Source organism: Panicum virgatum, chromosome 9N (genome assembly GCF_016808335.1).
Source record: "Panicum virgatum strain AP13 chromosome 9N, P.virgatum_v5, whole genome shotgun sequence".
In the NCBI taxonomy this organism is placed as follows: Eukaryota; Viridiplantae; Streptophyta; class Magnoliopsida; order Poales; family Poaceae; genus Panicum; species Panicum virgatum.
In genome coordinates, this window is record NC_053153.1 from 70,898,569 (window position 1) to 70,924,533 (window position 25,965).

Sequence of the window (25,965 nt, forward strand, 5' to 3'; positions counted from 1 at the left end):
TTCCCTTTTCCTTTTCTTTTCCCTTTTCTTTTTCTTTTTCTTTTTCTTTTCCAGCACACATGAAATGACTAAACTACCCCTCCCTCTTATCCTTTGGAATTCATGGGACGGAAGGCTCGCTAGAGGCCAGACCCAGGGCCGGCGCTCTCTATCGCAGCCTCACAGGAAGGAAGGAGAGGCGGCGCCGGCCGCTCCCACCCCCAGCTCTCTCTCATTTGGTCATTTCATGTGTGCTGGAAAAGAAAAAGAAAAGGGAAATGGGTGAAAAGAGAGAAAACGGGAAGAAACATATCAAATAGAACAATTCGCAGCAAGGGTGTCAAATTCCGAAAGGCACGCGAACGAGTCCCTAATTCAGTGAGGCGCGCGTATTGAGACCAAAATTCTGAAATTCCTCCGCCTAGCGTGGCCCTCCGCAGTGGCTTGCGCTGCCTCACGCGCGTGCGGCGGCGAGCGGCCCCAAGCGCGCAGCCCCGAGCACAGCTCCCCGGCGGGGCGGCCCCGCGCGTGGCCGCAGGCGCGGATCCCTGCACTGTTGAAGATGCTGGGCCGGCGGCGGCACCGGACGGTGGCGGTAGGGGGCGCCTCTCTGCTAGGGTTACAGGAGGAGGCAACCGACTGGCTTCTGTGCGTCACGTGAGATAGGGAAAGAAAGGAGCAACCAGTAATGGATGGATAAGGGCAAAATATTCATTTTTATTGGTAGGCCTTAACTGTCAGAGCTTCTCTACCGTTAATTTTTAACAGAACATGGACATAAGAGTATAGGGGTTAACAAAACTTGGCGCGAGGGTATAGAGGTACAAGTCAATTTTTAGGGGTATGGAGGTCTAGAGCACTTTACATAAGGGTATACAGGTAAAGGACTCAATTTATAGTCTTCCTCTCACAATGTAAGAATGAGATATTTTCTATGTAGTAATATAGAATTAGTCAATAAATAAATTTAGAAAATGTTAGAATGTTTAGTAATTCTCTAGAAGGAGGGACACATGTCACCATCCTATGATCCGCCTTGGCCTATAAATAGAGGACCCCCTCCCTTGCCATGTCATCCATGAGTATGGTAGATTAGAAGGGTGAGTGCTAGGATAGTCACAAAGAAAGGGTGTGTTGTGTACTCTTATGTAATACTATTGTGTTATAATAAACAAGTGTTTTGTAAGTGTTAATCTTTCAGTTTCTAAGTACTTAGTGTATAAATTGTGATCTATCGTAAGCAGGCTCAGCCACCCGGGATCACAAAAGTCTGACCTTTATCGTAGGAAGGCTCTGTCTCCTGGAAACCAGTTTTATCTGTTGGTAGGCTCTGCCACCCGGAAGTGATAAAGCGGTTCTTTAAGTAACTACAAATTGAAGGGGCTAACCGACTCTAGAGTGAGTTGGTGTAGATCCTCAGCTTAGTGATTATTAGTGCCACCTCAATTTTCAACATTGTCAAAGAAAAAGATGGAAATAAGATATGCTAGAAAGATACTACTGTTAATAAATATATACCGTGAAAATATATACGTTTTAGAAAACAGAATGGAAAAGATTACATTCTGTCATGGCCGTAGTTCCGATTAAAGATATAGCAAGAATTAGTTGTCAATAGTAATATTTTACACGGTCGGAGTTTGGATCGAAGATATAGCTAAATTAAAGGGAAAAACTTGTGATGATAAAGCATTTTCCAAAGAACATAACTATAAATACATAATTGCATAATGTTTAGCAGACACTGCAACCGGCGTTTTATCCCCTTCTCCTACCTGCTACTTCCAAGCGATGCGACAATGAATGACGAAGCTTCCATGAGATGGCGACTCCGAATCTCCGATCGCCGCTGCCGCCGTCTAATACGGGCGTTGTTGTGTTCTCGTTAACTGAACAGGAACAGGAGTCGGGTAGACCGGAGATCTCTAAAATAATTCAACTGACATGAGATTGCTTCAGAATGACATAATACCAGTTGTACTAACTCAAAAGGATCTAAGACTGAACAGTTCATACTGCAGTTCCGGAAGAAACAAGGAAACCTCACATGAATTATGTTTGCTGAGCCATGAGCATTGAAATGTGATTTGTTCTTATCAATCCAATCCAGCAGTGGCTCCAACCTATGGGCATGCCTATTCCTATGAAAATCAAGGAACTTAAGTTTCTTAATCAGCCTAATCTGATCATCAGTAAGCAACCTCTGACCCTTTCCTTCCAGACCAAGCTCAGCAAGTACTAGTCTCTGATCCTTGGTAATGGTAAGGCAGGTCTGACGTGGACTGTCAGCAGGAACCTCATAAGTCCCCTAGTTTTTCTTCTTTGATTTTTTTGATGAGACCCCTGGCTCCCCTGGTTGCTCCCCTGGTTCTGGTTCCCTTGGTTGAAATTCAGTGTTGTTTGGAGAACAGAATTGCACTTCACCAGCTACACCTAGTTTGGAACATTGTCTGTTGAGTCACAAATATAATCCTCAGGTAACGCAAATAAGACATCTCTAATGTGTTTTTACTCAAGACAAATCTTGTGAAGTCATAAAGCCCCTTGAACATACCAGAATAGGCTATCACAGGCAAAAGATAATCATGAACGTGGAACAACTCATAGGCTTCAGGATCTCTAGTCATCAAATCAAGCAGATGACAAATGTCACGAGGAGGTGTACATGAGTAACCACATGTGAAATGACATAGCGAGTGGACCTGTAATTGCACCTAATATGCTCAGCCAGATCTTCTGGTGAAAGACCTCTCAGAAATGCCACATTTTTGAACTTGACGTTGCCTGTAGAACTGACCATTACATTGCTATCATCAAAGTCTGCAAAGCACACACCATCTTTCCTGTTCCTCCAAATTGCTTTTAGCATATCTTCTTGCTGATCTCACTGGGGACAGTATAAACTGTTGTTCCATCAGTTTCACCTGGCAGAACTAAACAACCATCATTTGTTAGATATGGCGCAAGTAAATAAATTGTAAAAGAAAAATCAAAATAATAAAAGCTAGAAAGATACTATTGTTAATATAATATATACCGTGAAAATATAACAAGTTTTAGAAAATAGAATGAAAAAGATTAGATTCTGCCATGTCCGTAGTTCCGATTAAAGGTATAACAACAATAATTGTTAAGAAATATAAGATTTTCACACGGCCGGAGTTTGGACTGAAGATATAGCTAAATTAAAGAGGAAAAATTGCGATAATAAAGCATTTTCCAAAGACCTATAAATGCATAATTACATAATGTTTAGCAGACAGTGCAACTGGCGTTTTGTCCGCATCGTCATACTCTATTTTGGAACACACAACCATCTGATCTGAGGCTATTCGCATCGTCATACTCTATTTCCATCCTCTAAAAGAAATATTATATTTTGGCCATCGATATTCTCTTCTCTATACAAATTTCCTTTGCACTCTTCATACTCTATTTCTCGTCCTCTATACCAACTACAAGCTATGAAACCCACATGTTAGATTTCTATTATTTTTTTACCCCCACCCCCTCCCTCACTCCCATTCGCTCTGTTCGTTGTTTGGTTTCTCCAACCAGCCAACAGTATTTTCCTCTCACACAGCTCCAGCATCAGCCTCCAGTCACCAGCCAGCCAACAGTATTTTTCTCTCACACCACTCCAGCACCAGCACAGCGAACAGAGTGATTCATGTCGCCGGCGCCTCCCTCCTCCTACCCTCCTCTCCTCCCCTTCCTCTTCGCCTTCCCTCTCCTTCCACGTCGGCTCCTCGCAGCGGCCATGGCAGTCGGATCCGCGCAGGGCATGGCAAAGCTGTGACGGTTGGCCCTCCGCCCCTCTCCTCCTCCCTCCCGCCCGTCCTTCCATTGCAGCGGCGGTGGTAGAGGCCTCCGCCGGTGAGCCGCGGGCGTGCCTCCCCCGCTCCCTCATGCTTGGGCGGCCTCGAGCTCCGCCATGCCGGAGAGGGCGGGGCCTGCTAGATCCGGATCTCCCTTCACCACCCACACCGGTGACATCCCACTCTCTCTCTCTCGGCCGGCGGCCATAGCCCCAGTGGTGGCCCCGCGTGGGTGCTGGTGGTGGCATCAGGCGCCAGTGCAGCGGAGGCAGAGGAGCGGTGAAGGGAGAGGAGGTGATGGCGGGGCCCTCGAGGTGGTTGGAGCAGGCACAGGACGTCGCATCCACGTTGCCGATGGCGGAAGTCCGGCACCGCTTTAGGAATAGCGAAAACGTTTGCTATTCCTATTTTACCGTTCATTTCAGCTGCGGCGTAAAAAGTGCTAAACAAGATAGCATAGCGTTTGGCTTCAGGAGCTAGTGCGGGCAGCCTGAAAACCGTGCGCGACATTAAATGAGAATCTAGCCCGCGTGCCAAGATATGCCCGAAATGGATTCCAAGCATTACTTGCCGAAAAAAAGGGGTGACGAGGAGTTTGGATTCACTCCTGAATGAGAGCATATCCGGAATTCGGCGGCGGCAGATTGCACTAATCGAATGTCGCTGCGGCCAGTAGCCAGATAACGAGAGCGCGCTCGAGCCCCCCCTGCGTGGACGGCCCGGGGAGTTGTATAAGAACACGTCGACAGTGACTCGGGCCACCCTCACACCACCAACCGTAGTCCCTCCCCCCACCCCACCCCGGTGTCCACATGCTCCCCATCCTAGCTTCTTCAATCATCGGGTCGGACGGTGATTTCGCCCTTTTCAGTTGCTTTCAAGATGGACGGCGGCCACGTGTACCCGCTGCCTCTGCCGCCGATGATGGCGCATCCGCACGGGAACTTTGACAGGAACCACCACCAGCATCAGCAACAGCAGCCGCCGCCGCCATCTAACAACTAGGCGGGCAATGACGCCAACTCGCTGCTGGTGTTGGCGACGCTCCTCACTGCGCTCACGTACCATCTCGGAAGTAGCGTCCCCGGCGGGTACTGGCAGGACACGCATCCCGCGGAGGGTGGCAAGCAGCCGCACGCCGCCGGCGACCCCGTCATGCGCGACCTGCACCCCCAGAGGTACTGTGTTCATGCTGGTGAGCTAGATGGGGTTCGCGGGTCGATGTTGATGACTCTGAGCCTGCTGGTGCGGGTGCCAGTGGACTCGTGCCTATAGAATTCCAAATGGGCCGGGCACGATGAGTGGCCCGAAGCACGGCACTAGCCCGTCCCTTGGCATGATCAATCGGGCCGCGGGCTGGCCTGGCACGATGGGGTGTTAGTGCTTGGGCCGTCACCTTGGCCCATAGCGCCAGCCCTAAGCACGACACAATAATGGCCGGCCCGATAGCGGCCCGAGACATTCAATGGCCCAGCAGCCCATCTCCCCTTATCTCTTCCCCTCCCACATCTAAAATCATCAAACCCTAATTTGTACCCTCACTTCTCTCTCCCCACCCCAATTCCCCAGCCGCCCTCCCTCTCCTCCGCACGCACCCCGCCCACCCCTCCCCCCGGCCACAGTGGCGCCGCCCGCCGCGGCCGCCGTCGCCTCCTGCCCCTGTGCGCCCCCTCGGCCGTCGCGGCCTCCGCCACCTCAGGCCACCGCGCTCCACCGGCCGGGCGCCCCCCGCAGCCGCCGCTGGCTCTGGCCCCCGCGCCCCTGGCCCATCGGCCGCGCCGGCCATCGCCGTCCGGGCCGCCCCAGCCCAATGGGCTGGTCGGGCCGCCGTGTCGGCCCGGCCCTATAAAAAGGCCTTAGTGTCGGGTTTGGACCGCCAGTTCAGCACGATGGCCCGAAGGGCCCGGCACTATCAGGCCTGATGGTCTGATAGTGCCGGGCTGCTTTGGGCCGGGCCCCATCAGGCTAGGGATGGGCTATGGCCGGGTGGCCCATTTGGAAGTCTATACTCGCAGCGCGTGCGGTGGTCGTTCGCCATGGCATATGCAAACTCGTGCTCACCTTCAGACTGTCACAGCCCAAGACGCAGATCTGGCTGGACATCCTCATCTAGGCGGTCGTCACCGCCTTCCTCTGGCTCATGATTAGCGTCCGGGGTGAGCACCCGGCGCGCATCGTCCGCCTCCTCTGCGGCGCCGGTGATGTCACGACCCAAAATTTATAAACATGCTTAACAAATAATCAAGAGCATCATCAAGGCATAATGGAGCATCATGTGCATGTGTTGCATGTATTTATTTAATATTTGTGCTTGCTTGAAGTGTATGCTTGTGAAGTAAGTTCAACTTTTGCTATACAACTATGCCCCTAAAATTTTCTGTAAAATACCATATTTTAAATTATGAATTTAAAATATTTTTTTGGAATTTTATCACCTTTTAACCGAGCCATAAAATTCTCGGAAGATTTAAAAACAGCTAATTTGTTTATTTTACTGTGACCAATCTACAAAATTTTTTGAGTTATTCTTGTTGAATTGTGTTCTTGATGATTTTATATTCGTACAGAAATTTTTTCGTGATTTTTAGAGCTCGTAAACATCTTCGTTTTGAATTTTGAATCTCAATCGTTAATTTCTCGCCCGGGCCCACTCGTCAGCGGCGCCCCCCTTCTTCCCCGCTGCTGCTTGTGCCATGGTTGGCCGCCGTGGGCGGTGTCTGCGCGTCGGGGAAAGCCCGTTGGCCACCGTGGCTCGGGGTCACGCGAAATGCCGCTCCTACCCCTCGCCCTCCCCTCGTTTTAAACCCCGAGCTCGGCCCCCTTGCCCAAACCCTAGCCATTCCTCCCCCAAACTCCATTGTTGCCACCACCAGGAGCTCGCCGGTGGCCTCGATCCATCATCTCCGGTGAGCTCCGCTTCAATTCCTCGCAGCTCCGGTCTCCTCTCGACCACCACGACCGATTCCGGCCCTCACCCTTCCTTTCCCCTCCTATTTCAGGATTCCCGGCGGAGCTCCACCGCCATCGCCGCCGATCCTCGTCGCCCCACCTCCTTATCGCTGCTCCCCATGCTGTACCTTGCCGGTGAGCCTCACAGTCCCCGAGAATGCGCCGTGCGCGCACTGCCCCGCCCGTTTTGCTCCGCCCCGCCGCCGTTCGTCGCCGTTCGCCATCGCCGCCGCCGCGCCGTGCGCGCGCACCGGCCGCGCCCACGCCGCAGGTCAAGGCCCCGGCCTTGCCTTGACGCAGGCCTGGGTCCGCCTGGCTCCTGGGGCCCGCTTGTCAGCGCCTAGGAGTGGTGGGTATGGGTGCATCTAGTGTTTTGGATAGCTTTTGTTTATGCAGCAATTTTGTAAAATGCATGTAAATTCGTATATGTCTCCAAAAATTGTGAAACTTCTTTTTCTTGATTCTTGTGCCTCAGATCTACCATGGAAAAATATTTTTTTACATGTTTCTAAGTTGTAGATTTATTTATAATTTAATGTTTTAAAAGTGAATAAAATGCCTAGTTAATTATTCAGTGCTCTAAAAATGTCAAACTAAATTTTTTTAGACTGCATGTAAAATACTCGTTCCAGTAGTGCCACTTGTTTCCATGCACCTTAATTGTTTAGTAGAGTTTTAATGCGTTTTATTGTTCTCTGTTTGAAAGATTGTTTATTTTATATCTATTTTCTGAAAAGTGACAAAATGGTGAAACTAGTTCTGTTAGCTTTGTATTTATGTCTAGTATCTGTGATAATTTTCTGCGATTTGTTAACTAAATTTAGCATGTGTGTTTCGATTTAACTTGTTTAGAATAGCTGAAACATGTAATATTCATAAATAATTATAGAAAAATATTTTCCCTTCAAATCCAACTCTCATGAGTGTTTTTATATGTTCTCTATGTGCTAAATTTATTTCATGATTTATTCTAGCTGTTAGAATTCGTTTGTCAATTCTTGCTTATGGTGTTCTTGTTTAAGTGCTAGATGTGCATGATTGGTGTTGTTTATGTTTGTGTTGTGCATCATCGCATGTTGAACCATTCACTCTTCATGACATATAATTTCATGTGCAATTATAGCATCATTCTAATGCATACATTTCATTCATGCATTATAGTGACCGAGACGCCGGCCGGAGAGCGAACCCGTTGAGCCCGCCAAGTTCGTCGAGCCCGAGCCCGGTGTTGAGTTTCTTGTTGAGCCGGAAGAAAACCAAGGCAAGCAACTAAGCATGATTCCTTGCACCTATTTAAATTGAGTTAATTTAGTTATCTCATTTGGGTATTTATGGGTTATGTATATTATGTTATCTATTGCATTCTTGTTTCTATCTTTATGCATTACCCTTCCTTGAGATTATTTTATCCTTGTCCTTGTCACATGATAGTTAATTGAATACTCAACTTAACTAGATGCTTAGCCATACTTAGAGTATTGTACATATCACTTGGAAGAGAAGAAAAGAATGGTTTAGAGTCATCACACACACTTGGTTACCCATGATCGCACGTGTTCGGTTTAGGCTATGTTGGAAAGGTTGGGTTGGTTATGTTGGAAAGTTGGTTTCGTGGTTTAGGCGGAATGTTGGCCTAGAGAAAGGAGTCTCGGAGGCATAGTCCGCTTGAACCGATTAAGGACTGTCCGTGGATGACATTGGTTTTTAACAAATTTTCGTGCTACCACATATCCTAAATAATGGTATGGATGAGCCAATTACCTTCTTTGACTTGATCATTGATGTGCAGTCCTAGATACGTGGCCAAGGGGCTATGCAGAGAGGCTTAGGGGTGTCCCCGGTGGATCTATATGTTGATAGGTTTCGAGGTGTCCCCGGTGGATCTAAGTTCTCTACGCGTAAGCTAGGTGTGAAGTTCAATGGTTGAGACTTGTTGGGAACGGTTGACGCGAGTACCCCCTTATTCAACTTTGGCCGGTTGGGTGAGTCGCATGATCCTTGCGTCGTGTGGGTAAAGTAGTACACCCTTGCAAGATTTAAATCAATTCGAATTGCCGCGCTCTCGGACATGAGCACGCTCACTATCCCATGAACTCTTTGTAGAAAGTCTCGTTTATGTTGGTAATGGTTTATGGCATCTCTATGTTAAATTATTTTATTATTGTCATAATCAACTAAAACTTTTGATGGGTTGGGCAAGATTAATTAAGTTTGCTAGAGAGCTAGATGATTGGTTAGAGAGCTCATGTTTATGCAATAACAACTTAACCTTAAAGCCTCTTTGAGCCTCTTGCACGATCCTTGATTATATAATTGCGTAAGTCTTGTGAATACCTTTTGTACTCATCTTGCTTTTATTTAAAAACTAAGTTGCAGGTGAGCCAGAAGTTGTGTTCGGTTGATGTGGCCGCAATGGTGCCCTTGAGCAAGACGCCATTGCTTGTTACGCTTTTACCGATTTATCCGTTGCATAGTTTATCTTTCCTGAGAGCATGTGGAAACACTAAATTTTAATTTCATATATCTTTTATGTCATTCGTGAGCCCAAGTTTTGTAATGGAAGCTTGAACCTTTAATTTCAGATTTGAACTATCTTTGTCATGAACTTGTAATCCTTAATGTTGAATTCCTGTAATGGCTAAAATTGCTCATTATGGTTCATTGGTGATGTATCTATTGTAAACGGTACGTGTGTTCAATCTTGGGCATGTGGCAAACACGTGCCGGGACTATTGGATTTGCTTTCGTTTTAAGTGATTTGTATTGGTCAAGCGTCTCTAGATGTGGATTAGCACGTGGCGTGTCAAGAAATGGACACTGCTAGCTCTCATCTTAATGGATTGACCAATAATTTCACCTAAACCGAGTGCAAATTGGGCTGTTCTTACAGGGACAACTAACTCATCCAGTTGCTCCCCTAGGTTGCCGTGATTTAGTTGTACTTTTTCCCCTCTCGACTTCTGATTTAGCGAGGACATGAACATTGCCAATGCCATTGTTAGGCTCTGCCGCTAATTTCTCTGATAGTGAGCTGTAAGGATTGGGGAAAATGGAGGATTTTTCTGTAGAAAAACCAGGATTTTCATGGAAATGGTAGAATGGGAACAAAGAACATGAATGCTAGATCAGTATATGGCTTCTGCTCGTGTAGTTACAACTTCCATTGCAACTCTTTAACTGTCAAACTTTTCAAGTTTCAATCGATTAGGGTGCTAAACTTCTATTACAGTACTTATGACTTCAATCCTGCCTAGCTCCAGGTACTGTAATGGCGCCCGGTTCATGATAATCAATGATAACTGCAGAAGAAGAAATGTATCGTTGATTCTCCTAAGACGATCGTCTCAGGGACTCGGATCAAAGTAGTTAATAATGAAGTTTCAGAGTTTTGTACCAAACAGGCCTCTTTTTTTTTGAGAGAGAGAGAGGAACTGGCCTCTTATCAGATAGTACCCGGCAAAAGATTAGTGGCCCAGGTGCGAAAATCAGCCCTCCATTCTCGGAGGAGGAAGCAGGCCAAGTCCATGCTGCAAAGCGGCCAACAGGCGCGGGCAATATGCAAGTTTCACGTTCAAAGAAAAAAGAAAGATATTTTATTTGAGATTCTGTTTTTTTTAGATAGCATGTTGATTAAACTGAATGTTGAAATGCATATGTACTCCTTTGCAACCAAAAATTGGATGCAACCCGAAGGACTGGAGAATTAGGATTTCTATTCTAGAGAAGCAAACAAAACCTCCCATTGATGATAACCAAAACTGTCTAGTTTCTTTTGTGGTTATAATCCATAAAACCTATATAGTTGATTCTCACTAGAGATTTCACTCAACATGCAGACTGTCCACCTCGGCAATACACTATCACATACAATTAAAACCCACTACACTAGCATTTTGTTATCCACGTCAACATATCATGTCAATCCACTACCACTAATTTATAATAGTTTATTCATAAAAGTAATTAAAATATATGTAATTACTTCATTCAGCCACATCAACATGTGCATCACTATTGTGATCCATAAGGATTTATTACTATTTCTCTATTCTTTGAATCAGCCACATCATCTTCATTATTGTAACCATCCAATCAACTTTGTGCACATCTTATATCCATAAAATGCGTATCTTATTCGTTTCTTTCTTCTCTAACCAACTCAAAATCTATTTTTTTCATCCAATAGATTTCCCATATGGCTTTCAACATAATCTCTACAAATGCACCATTTATACTAGCTTTTCTTTATTAAAAAAATCTATTTTTTTGTTTTAACAAACTCGATCTAAGTACTTATTTGTTTTACTACATGCTCTTCATAGTATTTTATTTAAAGAATTATTTTATTTTGTATTTTAGTTTATTGAAAAGCTCTATCAAATCTCGCCGCAGCGCACGGGAATCACTTAGTTTAGGGATTACTAGAGCCATAACGGAACCGTGTGGGACCAAACATGACGACATGACGTACTGTTAGATGGGTTGGAGAAGGGGAGAAAATGTTGGCCTCGCAGGGACGTCAGCTGAGAAGCGAGAACAGCATGGATGGATGATTCCATGAGGATAAGACATAAGAAGACCCAGCTAGAAGTCATAGTAAACGATGCAGGGTGGGACAGCACGAGTCCACATTGGTCATTGGTCAATCACACGCCAAATCATCCATGATTACACTCGAAACACCGTGTTACGTACTTCAGATTGGACAGCAGGAGTGCAGAAGAATATAAGATAGTACACAAGTGGCAAAAGCGGCTAGTGTAGGGGAGGGGACAAAAAATATTGACTTGACCGAGAGAGACAGAGTGATGCATATCTATGTGCCCTGGATCCTCTGCTCTCTGATCGATAGTGTGCGGTTCAGTTCAACAGGACTCCATTAGCTTCAGCATTCAGGTCAAGTACATCTACCAATAACTTGCTGTTCGTTCGTGTGCCCATGGATCATCAGTACCCGGCCATGTACCCGAGTGCTCCGCCGACCCCGGGCAACATGGAGACGGCCCTCGTCGGCGTCGCAGCGTACCCGCCGGGCCCGGCGCAGGGCCTGCCCGTGCGCCCGCAGCAGCTCGGCGGGGGCGCCCCGACGGACGGGGACAGGAGCGGCTGGGCGGGCAACGACCCCAGCACGCTGCTCGTGGTGGCCACGCTGCTCACGGCGCTCGCCTACCTGCTCGGCCTCAGCATGCCCGGCGGCTACTGGCAGCAGGACACGCCGTCCAGGGACGGCAGGGTGGTGTACCGCGCCGGCGACCCCGTCATGCGCGACCTGCACCGGCCCAGGTACTGGGTGTTCAGGGCGGCGATCTGGGCGGGGGTCGCGAGCTCCATGGTGATGACGCTGAGCTTGCTGGTTCGGATGCCCGTGGGCTCGCGCCATGTGCTGTGGTCGTTCTCGGTGGCCTACTCCAGCCTCGTGCTCACCTTCATCGTGTCGCAGTCCAGGACGCATCTGTCGTTGGACATCCTCATCTGGGTGGCGGTTCTCGCCCTCATCTGGCTCGTCGTCAGCCACCATCCGGAGCGCCGGGCGCGCATCGTCCGGGCGATCTTCTGCTGCAACCGCGACAACTGAAAGAAACCTCTTGCCTGCTTTTGTGTGCCGTTCGTCCCTAGGTAAGCTTGCTTCGGTATTGGTAATGCTAGGCTTTTCTCAGGCAGTGAACCCAATGTAAACTTGTATCCATTTATTATCATACATGAAACTGGATATATTGCTAACTAGAAATAAAAATAGCACTCCGAGCAACTACAAAAGTTGATCTCTAAGAAAATGATCACGATCCTGGTGTTCATTAATTGGACTGACTCTCTCATGCGGTTCACCCGGCCTGACCATAATGCATGATTCATGAATTATGTTATTTTGTACTGGTGATACGATGGTTAATAATTAACTGGCTTAGCTTAGTTGGTGAAATCAGACGAATAACTCTCGGAGCAAGTCGATCATTACCAAGTACCTGTTGGAAATATGCGTTTAAAGATACCAGATTTCAATTTGAGACAAAATATAAATAGCAACACTACTACTATCTCAAGTAGAAAAGAAAACCAATTGAATAAAACGAGCCGAAACATACTCATGTTAAATTCGATTACTCTTACCGATCAGCGCTCCGTCCTCATGAAGAGACGATGCAGTGCAGATTGTAGCAGCGTAGAACGTAGTCGAACAGCTTCGAGCGGTCGTGCAGCTGCGCTGCCCAGAAATCTTATTGCCGTCCCTCTTGCAGGCTTCACGACGGCAAGGGTTCGGAGATACCGCTCACCCTTCTCCTCAGTGCACGCCAAGGGAAGGGTCGGCGAGATCTAATAGCTCGACGACACAGCACAACAGAAAGTGAAAAATGGCAGGAGCAATCCACTTTTTTTTTCACCTGAATGTAGTCCACTTATATAGGCACGGCTGCCCTCAAAGAGCCGTTATCTCTTTGATTACGCCCATAAACGACATTAAAACACATTCAGGATGATCATGACAATTTACTAGGAATTATGGCATTAACCGGGCATTGATTAGCACCTAATCAGTCCACAACGGTTCATATGTGAGAGACATGTCTCGGCCGAGGAGGTCTCGAGCCGCTCGAGGGTACCCTCGAGCGAGGCGGAGATTGAGCGCGCTGCTGGAGGCCTCGGCTCGAGGGTAAGTCGCTATCCTCGAGCGAAGCGGAGATTGAGCGCGCTGCTGGAGGCCTCGACTCGAGCCGCTCGAGGGTAAGTCGCTACCCTCGAGCGAGGCGAAAATCGCTCCGCGGGTTTCCGGAGGCTTTGGTTGGGCCGTACCGCGCGCGTGTGCTTTGGAATTCTACTGAATGGTCTATAAATGGACCAAATTCCAACAGTAACAATCACGAGAAAAGTCGCAAGAGACTTGGCATGCAAGCTGTGCAAAGTAGGCTGCTGCGCAATCGAGTACATTCATAGATCTGTATAGATACATGACATGATTAGATTAGGGGTAAATTAGCACCTTCTTCATTTTGATGAGAACTATAGAATTCCACGGAAATTTTATGTTTTTTTCTTTTCCTTTGTTGCTTGAAACATCTGTTTAGCACAATCCTAGACTCCGTAGTTATTAAAGCTGCTCTGAGATGTATAAATGTTTGATTCAAAAAAATTTTCCTACTTGCAACCTTCTAAGTTTCTAACAAATGTCACTTTAGAAAAAATCCATAGAAAATGACCTTCTTACTACAAAAGAAGGTCAATGACTAACTGCCGAGCTGGTCAGTAAAATGTAAAATGTCGCATAAAGATCATGCGATGCGTTAATGCGCCACAAAGCAGCCAATGATGAACCGGCGGACCGCCGACCTAATGACTTGATGAACATTGGCCAATGCTCCCTGATGATATTTCAATTGTAAAAGGAGAAGATCAGTGCAGTTTATCCAACACTACCACCACGTTGTTTGTTGTTTTAGACTGTTCATAAACTGAGGAAAGTGAAAAGGGTGTCATCTTTTTAGAAAAGGAATCGCAGTACAAGAAATGAAGAAAATAACAGAAAAACCAGCCGCCATGGGCCATGGCAAAAGGAATCATTCTCTGCCCATCTCCCACCAACCTATGAAACCTTGTCCCGTTTACAGCAAAGGTACCTAAGACCAGATGTCAATATCTAGTACTTAATCTCCAGTATACGTGTTCTGTGTGATGGATGCATAGTTGCTGCAATTATAAAAGAACCACAGAAGAGAAGGAGACCGGCGTTCATAGTAAACGGTAAAACCATAGGAAGGCCCTCGAGCATACGCTTTGGTCAATCACACACCAAACAATTCATGATTACGCCAGCACTACACGCATCCTTTAGAGACTATCTGCAATGCTAGGGAGACGTACACACCATTGGTACTTGGTTTATCCAAGCTCAGATCCTCAATTCGATGTTACAAATAAAGTTTGAATATACGGATGTGTCTCTAACAAAAAGTTCTTACAGTCAGTGATTTAACTGCATTTACAGTCGGTTCTTGCACATTCATAATTTCAGTTTTCACAAGATAAATTGCCTATAATTGCGGGTACTAAGCATGTTGGTCTGGCATTATTTGAGGCGCGTGGTAGTTGAACATTTCAGCACACCGTGTTCCGATCCAGTGTTACTTTAGGCTGGGCAGTAGCCAGTAGGAGTGCCGAGTGCACAAGTATACAAGATTCGCAAGTGGCATAAGCTGGGGACAAAAATAGTTGACTTGACCTGGAGCTGGGAAAACGCCGAGAGAGTCGTGTGCGTGTATATATATATGTGTGTGTGGCGTGGATCATTCGTTCACTCCACTCGAAGCCAATAGCAGCGCTTCACTGATCGATAGTGCTCTTGATAAGGACTAATCGATCGCGTTAGCGTGCTCATGGATCATTACCCGCCGCCGCCCGTGTACGCAAGCGCATCGCCCACCCCGGGCAACGGCAACCTGGAGGCGAGCCACGTTGCCGTGTACCCGCCGCCGCCGCCGCCGGCGCTGGCGCGGGGCCTGCCCGTGAGCCACCAGCAGCTCGGCGGGGGCGCTCCGGGCAGGGACAGCTGCGAGGGCCATGACCCGAGCGCGCTGCTCGTGGGGGCCACGCTGATCACGATGCTCGCCTTCCTGCTCGGCACCTTCATCCCCGGCGGCTACTGGCAGCAGGACACGCCGGCGTGGAGCGGCGGCAAGCGGGTGGTCTACCGCGCCGGCGACCCCATCATGCGCGACCTGCACCGGCCGAGGTACTGGGTGTTCCGGGCGGCGAGCTGGGTCGGGGTCGCGAGCTCGATGGTGCTCACGCTGAGCCTGCTCGTGCGGGCGGCCGCGGGCTCGCGCCACGTGCGCTGGTCCTTCGCCGTGGCCTACTCCAGCCTGCTGCTCACCTTCGCGGTGTCGCAGACCAAGACGCACCTGTCGCTGGACATCATCGTCTGGCTCGCCGTCCTCGCCGTCTCCTGGCTCATCACCAGCATCCGTGGGGAGAACCGCGCGCGCATCATCAAGCTGCTCTGCTGCAGCGGCGGCGACAATTGAACAATTTTGAATCTTTTTATGTGGTGAAAATTTTCGTGCAAGCTGTGTGATGTGGATTGAAACTCTATCCTTGCTTGAGCGTTGTACTACATTTATAGATGGATTGGCGTGCTTAGAGCCTTAGATAAGTGTGTAACAAATAAAAAGAGCTCATGGGAATTCTCTGGTTTTGCAATTCCTCGATTCATATACCGAGCACAGCTAGATTTCAGTTATCTAGTGAGTATTATTCACTAGACTGAACCACCTGAAACTGGAATAAGTGACACTTTTAAAGACTCCATACAAGTTGACTCCAAAGTAATGAAAAAGCAAAAGTATGTTTGTTCTGCCAATTTGGAGAGCACCCCCTGGCTTCTCATTTGATTCTTTCGGTCCACAGACCTGATAGGCCTCTTGTTACAGTGTTGGTGCCAAGTGAGAAAATCGGATTGTGAGGACGAGCCCACTGACGCTTACCGGCCTGTTTAGGCGTGTTACTTTAAGGCCTTTTTTGTGTAGGACTGACTCGCCCAGGCCGCAGGGACGTGCAGGCCGACTGCTGCTGACCCGGGTAATCTTTTGGCCTTGTTTGGTTAGCTTGTTTTTCTAGCGTATGTTTCCTAAAAAAAAATATCGCATGCACAGAGTATTAAATAAAATCTATTTGTAAAACCTCTTCAGAGATGGATATAACTTTTCGCAACGAATCTAATGACAGTAATTAATCGATGATTGGCTACAGTGATGCTACAATAATTATCCTCAAATCACGCGGTCAAAGGCTTCATTAGAATCTTCAGGGTTCCTAGCACGGGGTTATAAAGTTGGTTTTGTAAATTGACTTTATTTGACATTGTAATTAGCGGTCAAAGTGTTACTATTTCGGACTAAACCAAACAAGGCCTTTGTTTCTTGAAAAAATAAAAAGGGCCCAATGCCCTTGCCAGATGAGAATCCGTGCTGGGAGCCTGGGACAAGATTGAAGTTGTGCCCGTGAGTTCTTGTCCACTACGCTCCGTACTTGATCACTGGGAACAGTGGGGGATGCCGTGCGGAACTGTGAAGGCTTGTGTGAGAAAGTGAAGAGAACCAGCAACCTTCCCCGGGCAACGCCTTTACGTAGTTTTCCAGCCGGAACAGTGAAAACGAAGTTGTCAACAGCGCCATAGACGAGTGTGTCCTGGTCACTCTTACCGGACCCCAATTTTTATGTTTGGTAGAGATGTTGCTTCTACCATCTAGACCAGCCACAGCAAGAAAATCCTTACAGGTTCCGTGTAGCAAAGGACATTGATTCTAGTATTTAATGGGTACTATATTTTTCAACCAGCACTAGCCATCTTCCACACAAGTCAGTGTTGATCCTAAGTTCCAAACCACTTCGGTACCACATTTTATGTGCTCGACCATTTCACCACGTCACAAAGTATTGACGGTAAACTACTGAATAAATCTTTCTTCGGTATCTCGGTGCTTGGCAATTAGACTTTGGCGACATGGATTGTTGTAGGGTGTTAATTGGTGACATTTGAGTGCACCTTCAATTCTTTTTAATTCAAAATTTTGTATTATTTTTTCAAAATAAGATTATATTTTAGAAAATTAATATAAAACTTTAAACTAAGAACGGTTGAAGGTGCACTTAAGAACCAACAATTAACACCTCTAGGTCGTTGTGATTTGATGGAATCTGGGAGGGAAAAAAAATACATCCCCGGTGGACTCGAGCAGCGCGACGCGGACAGCGACGGCGAGCAAACACGACCGCATCCCACCTCCCCCGGGCTGCCTCCGCTCAGGTCCGGTGCGCGCAGCCGCCTCTTCTGTGCGCGGCCACTACCTTTCTTTGCACACGATCACAGCCAAGCTCCACCAAACCCTCTCCCTCGCCGTAGGCCGTAGCCACCAACGCTGACATTTCCACGGGGAACCACACCATGCAGGGCATCCTGGACCAAAATCACCGGATCCGGGGAACAGCGGGCAGTGCCCCCGTTTGGTAAAATCCGGGAAAAAAAAATTCCAGCACGTCTACGCTTTGCTAGCTTGACAGCTTGTGCTTTGCCTTTTGCTGGAACAGTGTCAGGGCAGGTGCCAGGTCGCGCCCACTGCCTCCCCCGCACCTTTTCCACGAGATCACCAGCGCTCACCAGCAGATGAGGCGAGGAGGCGATGAGCAGAGCAAAGGCTGCACGCTGAGCTACTCTGGACTAGTCTTGACACTGCCTGCAAAGCCAGGTTATGGCTTCTGATCGCGTCTCGTCGTTTTTCTTCTGCCCAGGAAGCATCGCATCGGGTTGGGCGGTTGGCTGCTACAACAAGGATGCTCGTGCTCGGCGCCTCGGCCCCTTGGCTACGCTCTCTGCGATCACGCGTGACGCGTCCCTTTCGCCGGGATCACTGGCCGAGTGACCCCCGCTCCCGCAAGGCAAGTACCTTGCGCTTGCGGCCAGTGAATACGCTCGCTCGGTCCCGGTGCGTGCGTGTGAACGAATTGATTCGGGCTCGGAAAACTCGCGAGGCCCCGCTTGGGGGAGGCGCCACCGCGGCAAGACCGCCACCGGCCGGCCCGCCGGCCGTCCGCAATTTGTTCGACGCAGCGCCATCAGCACATTGAAATGGCGCTGCATACTTCTGCACTTGAAATCTTGAATCTCGAGTGAAAGGTGGCTGTCCTTGTAACTTTGTTTATCTCTAGTCTCGTGTAACGATTTTCTGGTTTCTTTTCTCTTGGTGCGGAATTATTCTGGGCCTCCCTCGCCCAGGGTGACAGTGGGCGAGCAGATCAGTCACCGGATGCTCCACTCGAGCTCGACAACAGCAACAGCGCGGCGCACGCAAGCCACGAAACCACCGGCGACCCTGCCTTCAAAGACTAAAGCCATCGCACTAGTCCCGCCCGTGCATATCTGAAGAAAAGCTAAGCACCCTTGTGGAGGAAAATCGCAGCACCGACCCGCTTTGTAATTCCGGTAAAAATCACCCATCCGCCCCGGGGACGGAAAACGGCATGCCCATTCAGCAAAAGTTGCATGCATCTCCCGTGTGGCCCGCGACACGTACGTCCATTCCGATGGAAGAAAAATTGAAGTGGCAACACGGTACCGAGGGGAGTGTTATCGTAGTTGAGTCGTCTGGCTGCAGGCACCAAGCTGCGGACGCCGAACGGCGAGCGGGTTGTCTTGGTAGAACCGGCCCTAGTTGCGCCCTCCCGGCCAAAAGGCCAAAGGCTAGCCTGGAGAACAGAAGGAAAAGGGCGTGGCGAGCTGACGCCTGTCCCGGTGTCCACGCTCCAGATGACCAGCACCACCAACAGCGCCTGGTCTGGGAGTACAGGTCCCGCTGCACGGGCCAGGGCCGCCGTCGCCGGAAGGGAAAATGATGGTTGCCCGGCTCACGCACGCAAAGGATCGAAGCCGAGATGTACGTAGCCATAGCCAGTTGCCATGCCAGTGGTAGGCCAGTAGCAAGTCTGTAACGTATGCAAGGCAAACTTTTTTTTAGAAAAAGGATTAACAATCCGGCCTCTATGACGAGGCATACACAGCCAAAATAACAAAATTTGCAAAAACTGAAACAAGCACATCAGTCACTAGAAAGACTCAGAACTACTGCAAGCGATAGACATGCTTGCACCCTCCTTTAACTAAATCAAGAGCAACTATCTCAATTAGTCTGCTCAAGCTGGAGAAAGCGTTCTTGGCGTGCTCCTCGCGCTGCAACTGCGCCCAGAAACGAAACCAGTATGTTCCCCTGAAGATGACATGCAAAACCGAGTTAACTTTGATTTTGTTAAAAATAATATTATTGCGACATCTCCAAATCGCCCAGCATACAGCCGCAACCCCCACCCAGATGACACTCCTAATCTTTTTTTAATTAATTAGACAGCCAAGAATTAAACATATGGCGAATTGATCTAGGTGGCGTTAAACCAGTAGCATAAAAGATAATCCTCCAGACCATTCTTGCATAAGGACAGTCCAGGAAAAGATGTTATATAGTCTCATTACTATTACACCCGCAATATTTTTGGCTTTCTGTCTAGTTCTTCTTAGCAAGATTATCTTTAGTTAAAAGTATCCCCTTTGAAGAAACAAAAGAAAAACCTTAATCTTTAGAGGAATCTTTAATTTCCAGATCATCTTATGTCTAAAAGGTGGTTGTCTATCTAATAAGTCTAAAAAGTGGTTGTCTATCTAATAAGTACATATAGAAAGATCAAACGGTAAAAGACTCTGAATTGGTCAAATTCTATCTAAACATATCCGACCCATCCACCAGTTGAACATACACGATCTGAGCTACAAGGTTTTGCCATTCAACCAACTTGATGTCCACTAAAACCCTCCTAAAATATAAATTGAGTGGCCTTGTAGCCAAAACTCTGGCCACATTCGCAAGACAAACTTGATGAAGGGAAGCCTGAAAAGAGCCTCTGCCGATCTTTGCTAGATTCTGTACCGCATCGGATACCGGTAGAGCCTCCGGATAAGTCCGCGCCGTGCCGTGCGGCGGGCCTGACCAGGCCAGGCCAAGCCAAGGCCAGCTAATGCTAGATCCGTTGGTGTACGTATAGCCGTGTGCCCGCGCACGTAACTTGAGCGATAGAATATGGCATGTACTACGCACAACGTGACGACGAGGGGCACGTTTGTAGTTGTAGGCACCCTGGCTAGTAGTAGTACGTAGGCGGCCTCGCACACGAAACCTCGCGCGCGGGCCGTTAGTTGGGAGGCGCCATATCGATCGCATCGTCATCGGCATGGCACGAGCCGCGTCCGATCCGCACCCCCGTCAAGGCCATCACCGCCGGAGACCCGGACCCCCTCCTCGCTCTCGACGGCTCTCCGGGGGCCTCGTGGCTCGTGGGCGCGCGTGGCTTGCGCGGCCACGAAACGAAACAGAAAGGGACCCCGCCGGCGCCGGGGCCGTGCGCTCGCCTGCTGGCTGCTGCTTCCGATCCTGCCCGTGCAGATTGTTCGTCGGTGATGCGATCGCTTCGTGCGTGTACGTGCTGCGATCCCCGGGGATTCCACCGCGCCGACGCCCCCGTGCGCGCCCAAGTCGTCTCGACCCCGTACCCAAGGGGCCAGGGCACGTCGTCATTGCGCTGCTACTTGCCACGCGCGCGTCTTCGTTGGGAGTTGGGACTCGTTCAGGTCGTGGGAGAAGAAAACTGGATCATCGTCGGCGCCGCGCCGGCGAGGGCATCCGGCCGGTGGTTCGAGGCGTCTTCCCGGAACCAGGAGGACCAGCAGCAGCTGACAGGATAGATAGATAGATGGATAGTACTAGTAGGCAGGCCTGCCTGCCATGCCGATGCGGAGTCTGACCAGGATAAGCGTCGGATACGACACGGATGGGTTCTGACCTGCAACTTGACAATCGAAGCACAACTTGATTTAATAATTGATAGATAAACAAGGCCAGTAATCTGCACATGGACGAGCTCACCAGCTAATACGCACCCCGGCAGCACGGTGTTGGGGAGACAGGGAGTAACAAATCAAACACATTTTCTTGGTCATACTCTCCTTCGGCCTGAATCAAGTTGAACACTAGGATCGCGGCGCACGCATCCAGCTCGGCCACGTTTTCATTTTGCCATGTCACCTCCCTGTAAGAAAGGACGCTTATTATTATACACGTTTTTTTTGTCCTTCATTTTGTTTTTTGAAATCTATTTTTGGTACGGTCCTTCAGGCTACACGAAGAGTCAGTAACCAAAGTGCGCAAGATAAAAGAATAATAAAATTGTTACAATTGATTAAGATGGTGCTCGTAAAAAATGTCAGCGTACTTCTCACACTTCCGTTTCGCCTCCGCATCCAAATCTACGGACGAAACCAAGAAAAATCAGACCCTACACTGCGTTATTCACCGGAATGGGTCGGATTAGCGCAGCCAATAAACTTGATTACCCTGTTCCCGCAGGTCACGCGCGGGTCTTCCGCTGGTTGTGGCCGACGTGGCCCGATTCGTGTGGTGCAATGCAGGCGCGGCTTTTCAGGCGACAGCCTCGGACAGACGAAGCGGCGTGGGCGGCGGCTGACGGATGGGACAGTGCAACAGTCGCGCCGCGCCCGCCGGTTACCGTGCCGCAGTTATTGCTGCGTGCGCGCGTGGGAGACTCAGCGGTCATGGGGCCTCAGCCGTCAGCTACAGCAAAATCTATCGCATTCAATGCGGTAGATTCGGGCTGTGGCTGCGGACCCGCCCGTCGCGGTGAATAAAAATGAAGGGGATGGGGTTGTTTTGGGCTCACCTGGCCATTTGCCTTCGTCTCGCTTTGCCTTCTCCGCCTCTCCTGCATCCTGAGCGCACTGCCAAGAGCGAAAGGAGGAAGAGGAAGGAGAGTGAGAGCGCACCTTAACCATCCCGGAGCCTTCATTCCCACATCCCTTCGCGACTCGAAGAGATGTCGGACGTCCAGGAGACATTGCCGTGGGGAAAATCCTCCGCCACCGTGGCGGTTCTGGAGCAGTTGGTCGCCGACCGACTGTTGCCACTGAACCCCAACTCGGGGGCGCCGGCGTGGATCTCCCCGCGGCCAGAGGAGACCGAGCCAAAGCCCCCCAGGGCTACGTCGTGAGTTTCGTGCGTCTTCATGAGCGAGCCTTCGGCGTCCCCGTCTGCAGGTTCATACGGGCATAACTTCAGCCCCAACTCCATCTCGCTGGCGGCGGTCTTCGTCGCCGTCTGCGAGGGGTACCTCGGAATCGAAGCCCATTGGGATCTATGGATCCACCTGTTCCGCGGCAAGCTCTTCGTCGAGAACGCGCGGGGCCAACCGAAGTGGTTCGCGCACGCCGGTGGCCTAACGCTTCACGTGCGCCCGTACCGGAAGAACCTGTACATCCCCAGCAAGATGACGACGAACAACGCCGGGTGGAGTCGAGGGTGGTTCTACCTACGGAACTACAGCGGCATGCTTCCGGCGTTCACCAACAGGGTACTCCGGGAGCGACCACCGAAGTGGGACTGGGGGGGTGTCGCCCCCAGTGCAACAAGCCAAGCTCGGAGTCCTCACCGACGCGCTGGCGTACCTGGCGAAGAAGGGGTTGACGGCGGCGGCCGTCATCGCAAACTTCCACTGGCAGAGGGTGATCCCGCTCATGGAGAGGGCCCTGCCGATCTACAAGCTCACCCCCGGGACCCAGGCTTCGGGCTCGAGGACGGCGGTCGAACTGCTTCCCCGCAACACCGCCGCCCGGAGGGCGAGGTACGCGGTGGCGGAGTTCCCCAACGACCCCGGGGATCTTTGGAGGATCAAGATGCGCCCCGAGCCGGGGTACATTTCTCTGGTGAGTCTCGATTCCGGATTCGTCGTGTGACTTGTGCGGCCCCTTTCCCCGCCCCTGACTTCAACTTGGTTATGTTTGCAGGGGTTTAAGTGCCACCCCTCGAGGCCTCCGGTCCCGGAAGAACGTCAAATCAACCGCCTGCACGCGGAGAAGTTGAAGGGGCGGAAAGACGCGGCTGAGGCGACGGCCGAGAGGAAGAGGAAGAGGCAAGCGAAGCACGACAAGGCATGCAAAATCGCTCGCGCGGAGGGGAAGCCGCGGCCTGCCATGCCCGAGTCCACGGACGAGGAGGAGGAGGACACCTCGGATGCCGAGGGCCACCTTCTGGGGGACGATGGGGCGGCGACGGGTGCGAGCTTGTCGTGGTGCTGCAAACCACAGCCGGGTGGCGGAAGGCACCCGCCCTAGCCCAGAGGGTGTGAACTCGGGGGTTAGCTAGTCTTAGTTCGATCTCACTCAAGAACACGATGAACACAGCAAGATTTAGAGTGGTTCGGGCCGCCGGAGCGTAATGCCCTATGTCCACTATGTGTTGTATTGCCCTCCCACGAGAGTGAGAGAGTTCGCGAGAGCTTGTGTGTCTGGAGAGCTTTTGTCACGCGCAGCGAGCGCCTCCCTTTTATATCTCAAGGGAGGCGCGTACATGGCTGTTGGGTCCCCGACAAGTGGGCCCAACGATATAGTATAAAATAACGTATTGTTCATACATCATGGCGTCGCAGGCAACGGGGATCTCTCTCCTGGAATCCCTTGCCTGCTCCTGGAGTCCCTCGTTCATCATGTCCAGGCGCTGTCTTGTCGGGACGATGCCAGACGTAACAAGTGGCGTCGCTTGCCACGTAGCTGAACGGGCTGTGTAGCTTGCGGCGTAGGCGGCATGATGAAAAAGTGACGTGCCGTCGTATCCATTTAATGCTGCAGACGGGCTCTGCGCGGGTGCGGCACAGGCGGCTGCACTGTGCACCTTGGTAATACGCGGTGCACAGTGAGGCCTGACAAAGGCTGTCTCGCGTGCCGCGGCGATAGAGCACGTCTCAACAACCTGCATTAAATGCGGTGGGTGGGCGAGTCTCCTAGCGGAGGACTCGCACACGAGCCCGCGCCCATGCCTCCGGGACACGTGGCGGCTCCGGACCCCCACGCGGTAAGGGGGGTCCGGATGGACGCAGGAGGTCCCGGACCCCTATGGGGGGGGTCCGAGGCCTCGGCTGTCAGCTCGGAGCTTCCCTTCCTTAGAGACACGTGGCGTCTCCGGACCCATCCCCAGGCAGGGAACGGGTCCGGGGCCGTTGGCCTGGTGAGGAAAGAGCCTGACCCGTGGGGCCTAGCTACTCCGTCCTTTGCACGCAGTTACGGATAACTACGCAGGTCCTGCCTTGCTGCAGTAAGAGTGGGTATCCCTGCTACAGGGTACCGACAGTGGCCCCCGGGCCCACCTTGGGGGAGGTACGAACCCGCAGGTGGGGCCACTACTGCAATTTAGCTCTGCATAGCTTGAAGCTTCTTACTGCAGGGGTCTTGACTGGCTTTGACCATCCATCGGGTTGTTTCCTGCCCCATCACATCGCAACGGCTTATTGACTCATGGCCCCCACGCACAGTGGTTCACCTAGTCACGCACGCGACGCTCGGCATTGTTGCGACCGGAGTAAACGGATCATTTACCACCGGCGCAGTTCCCGAAAAGCTTGGCCACGCCAGCGCTTAATACGCGCACGTCAGCTCAGCTTCCGCCTTGCTCCGCGCGTGCGCGCGGGCGACGGTTCAGATCCCGTCTTTTCGCACCCTTGTTGGTTACCTGCTCACCCCGACAGGTGGGCCTGGGCCCCCATGTCACGGACTGGGCGGTTAACACCAGGCGCGGGCGTCGCTTGGGTTCCGGCGACGGTTCCGGGGTGCGCCGGTTGAGTCAGGCTTTATAATGGGGCGAACCGCATTCCGCGGTTACTTTCCCGCATTCGCCTTCTTCCTTCCAACCTTTGCGCCCCTTTGCCTTCGAGCTTTCCTTGCCCCTTTCTCCCCTACGCAGGCTGCTCCTCACTCCACCGAGAGATGGCATCCCTTGCTCATCCCCGCCGCTTCCAGACCGAGGGAGAGTTGAACATAGTGCGCCGCCTGCTTGGATGGAGTGCTCAGGAGACCGGCTGGGGGGTCCGAGCAGGCTCGATTCCCCTTGGCAACCTCCGTGCCGGGGAGTTTGTGCTATTCACCTCGCACATTTCAACCGGCGTGGGACTGCCGATTTCTTCGTTCTTGCTGCTGCTGCTGGAAGACTTCGGCCTCCAACTTCAGCACCTGACGCCCCACTCCCTCCTCCTGACGTCCATCTTCGTGCACTTGTGCGAGATGTTCGTGGGAGTGCTGCCCTGCGTCATCCTCTTCCGCTACTTCTTCATTCTGGTGAGGTCCGGAAGGAGCAAGGACGAAGTGGGGGGGTACTACTTCCAGATAAGGAGTGACCTGCCGACTCCTTACATTCCCGGCCTCACTGGCGGGAAGTGGGAGGAGTGGCGCAGGGACTGGGTGATCGCCACCACCGAAGCCAACGAGTGCCTGGCCCTGCCGACCGAGGGGCCTGCCTCCGACCGCGCAACCTGGAGGGCCAAGCCATCCCTGCAGCCGGAATACGACTCCGTGCTGGGCAAGATTAGGTCGCTGGTGGAGAGCGGCCTCACCTCATGGCACGTGCTTGGAGATTTCCTGAATCGCCGGATCGCTCCCCTGAAGCAGCGGCCGCGTCCTGCGTGGAACTTCACTGGCCTCAACGACTGCAGCAGGAACCACCGCGGGGAGGGGAGCGACCTGACCCAGGAAGCCTTGGAGGTCCTGGTGCGGAATGTGACGGGAGACGCCTTCATCCCGGAGAACCTGATCCTCCCTCAGAGCATAGTCCCCCTCTGTGAGGACTCCGCGAGG

At 50.8% G+C, this 25,965-nt stretch overlaps 2 protein-coding genes and 1 pseudogene across 2 annotated transcripts; all 3 read left to right on the top strand.

Moving 5' to 3' along the window:
* The first annotated feature begins 4,094 nt into the window (after positions 1 to 4,094).
* Positions 4,095 to 6,021, top strand: LOC120689321 (annotated as a pseudogene).
* A 5,493-nt stretch (positions 6,022 to 11,514) lies between these two features.
* Positions 11,515 to 12,541, top strand: LOC120687521. Its single transcript, XM_039969536.1, has one exon. The coding sequence runs from the start codon at positions 11,686 to 11,688 to the stop codon at positions 12,319 to 12,321; it is 636 nt and encodes a 211-aa protein (XP_039825470.1). The 5' UTR covers positions 11,515 to 11,685; the 3' UTR covers positions 12,322 to 12,541.
* Positions 12,542 to 15,025: 2,484 nt separating this feature from the next.
* Positions 15,026 to 15,951, top strand: LOC120693300. The gene has a single exon (XM_039976724.1). It carries the CDS (start codon positions 15,113 to 15,115, stop codon positions 15,758 to 15,760), a length of 648 nt encoding a protein of 215 aa, XP_039832658.1. The 5' UTR covers positions 15,026 to 15,112; the 3' UTR covers positions 15,761 to 15,951.
* Positions 15,952 to 25,965: the final 10,014 nt, after the last annotated feature.

Bases quoted from the DNA above. Each gene is read 5' to 3' on its own strand.
- LOC120687521 (XM_039969536.1), top strand. From the start codon at position 11,686: ATGGATCATCAGTACCCGGCCATGTACCCGAGTGCTCCGCCGACCCCG.
- LOC120693300 (XM_039976724.1), top strand. From the start codon at position 15,113: ATGGATCATTACCCGCCGCCGCCCGTGTACGCAAGCGCATCGCCCACC.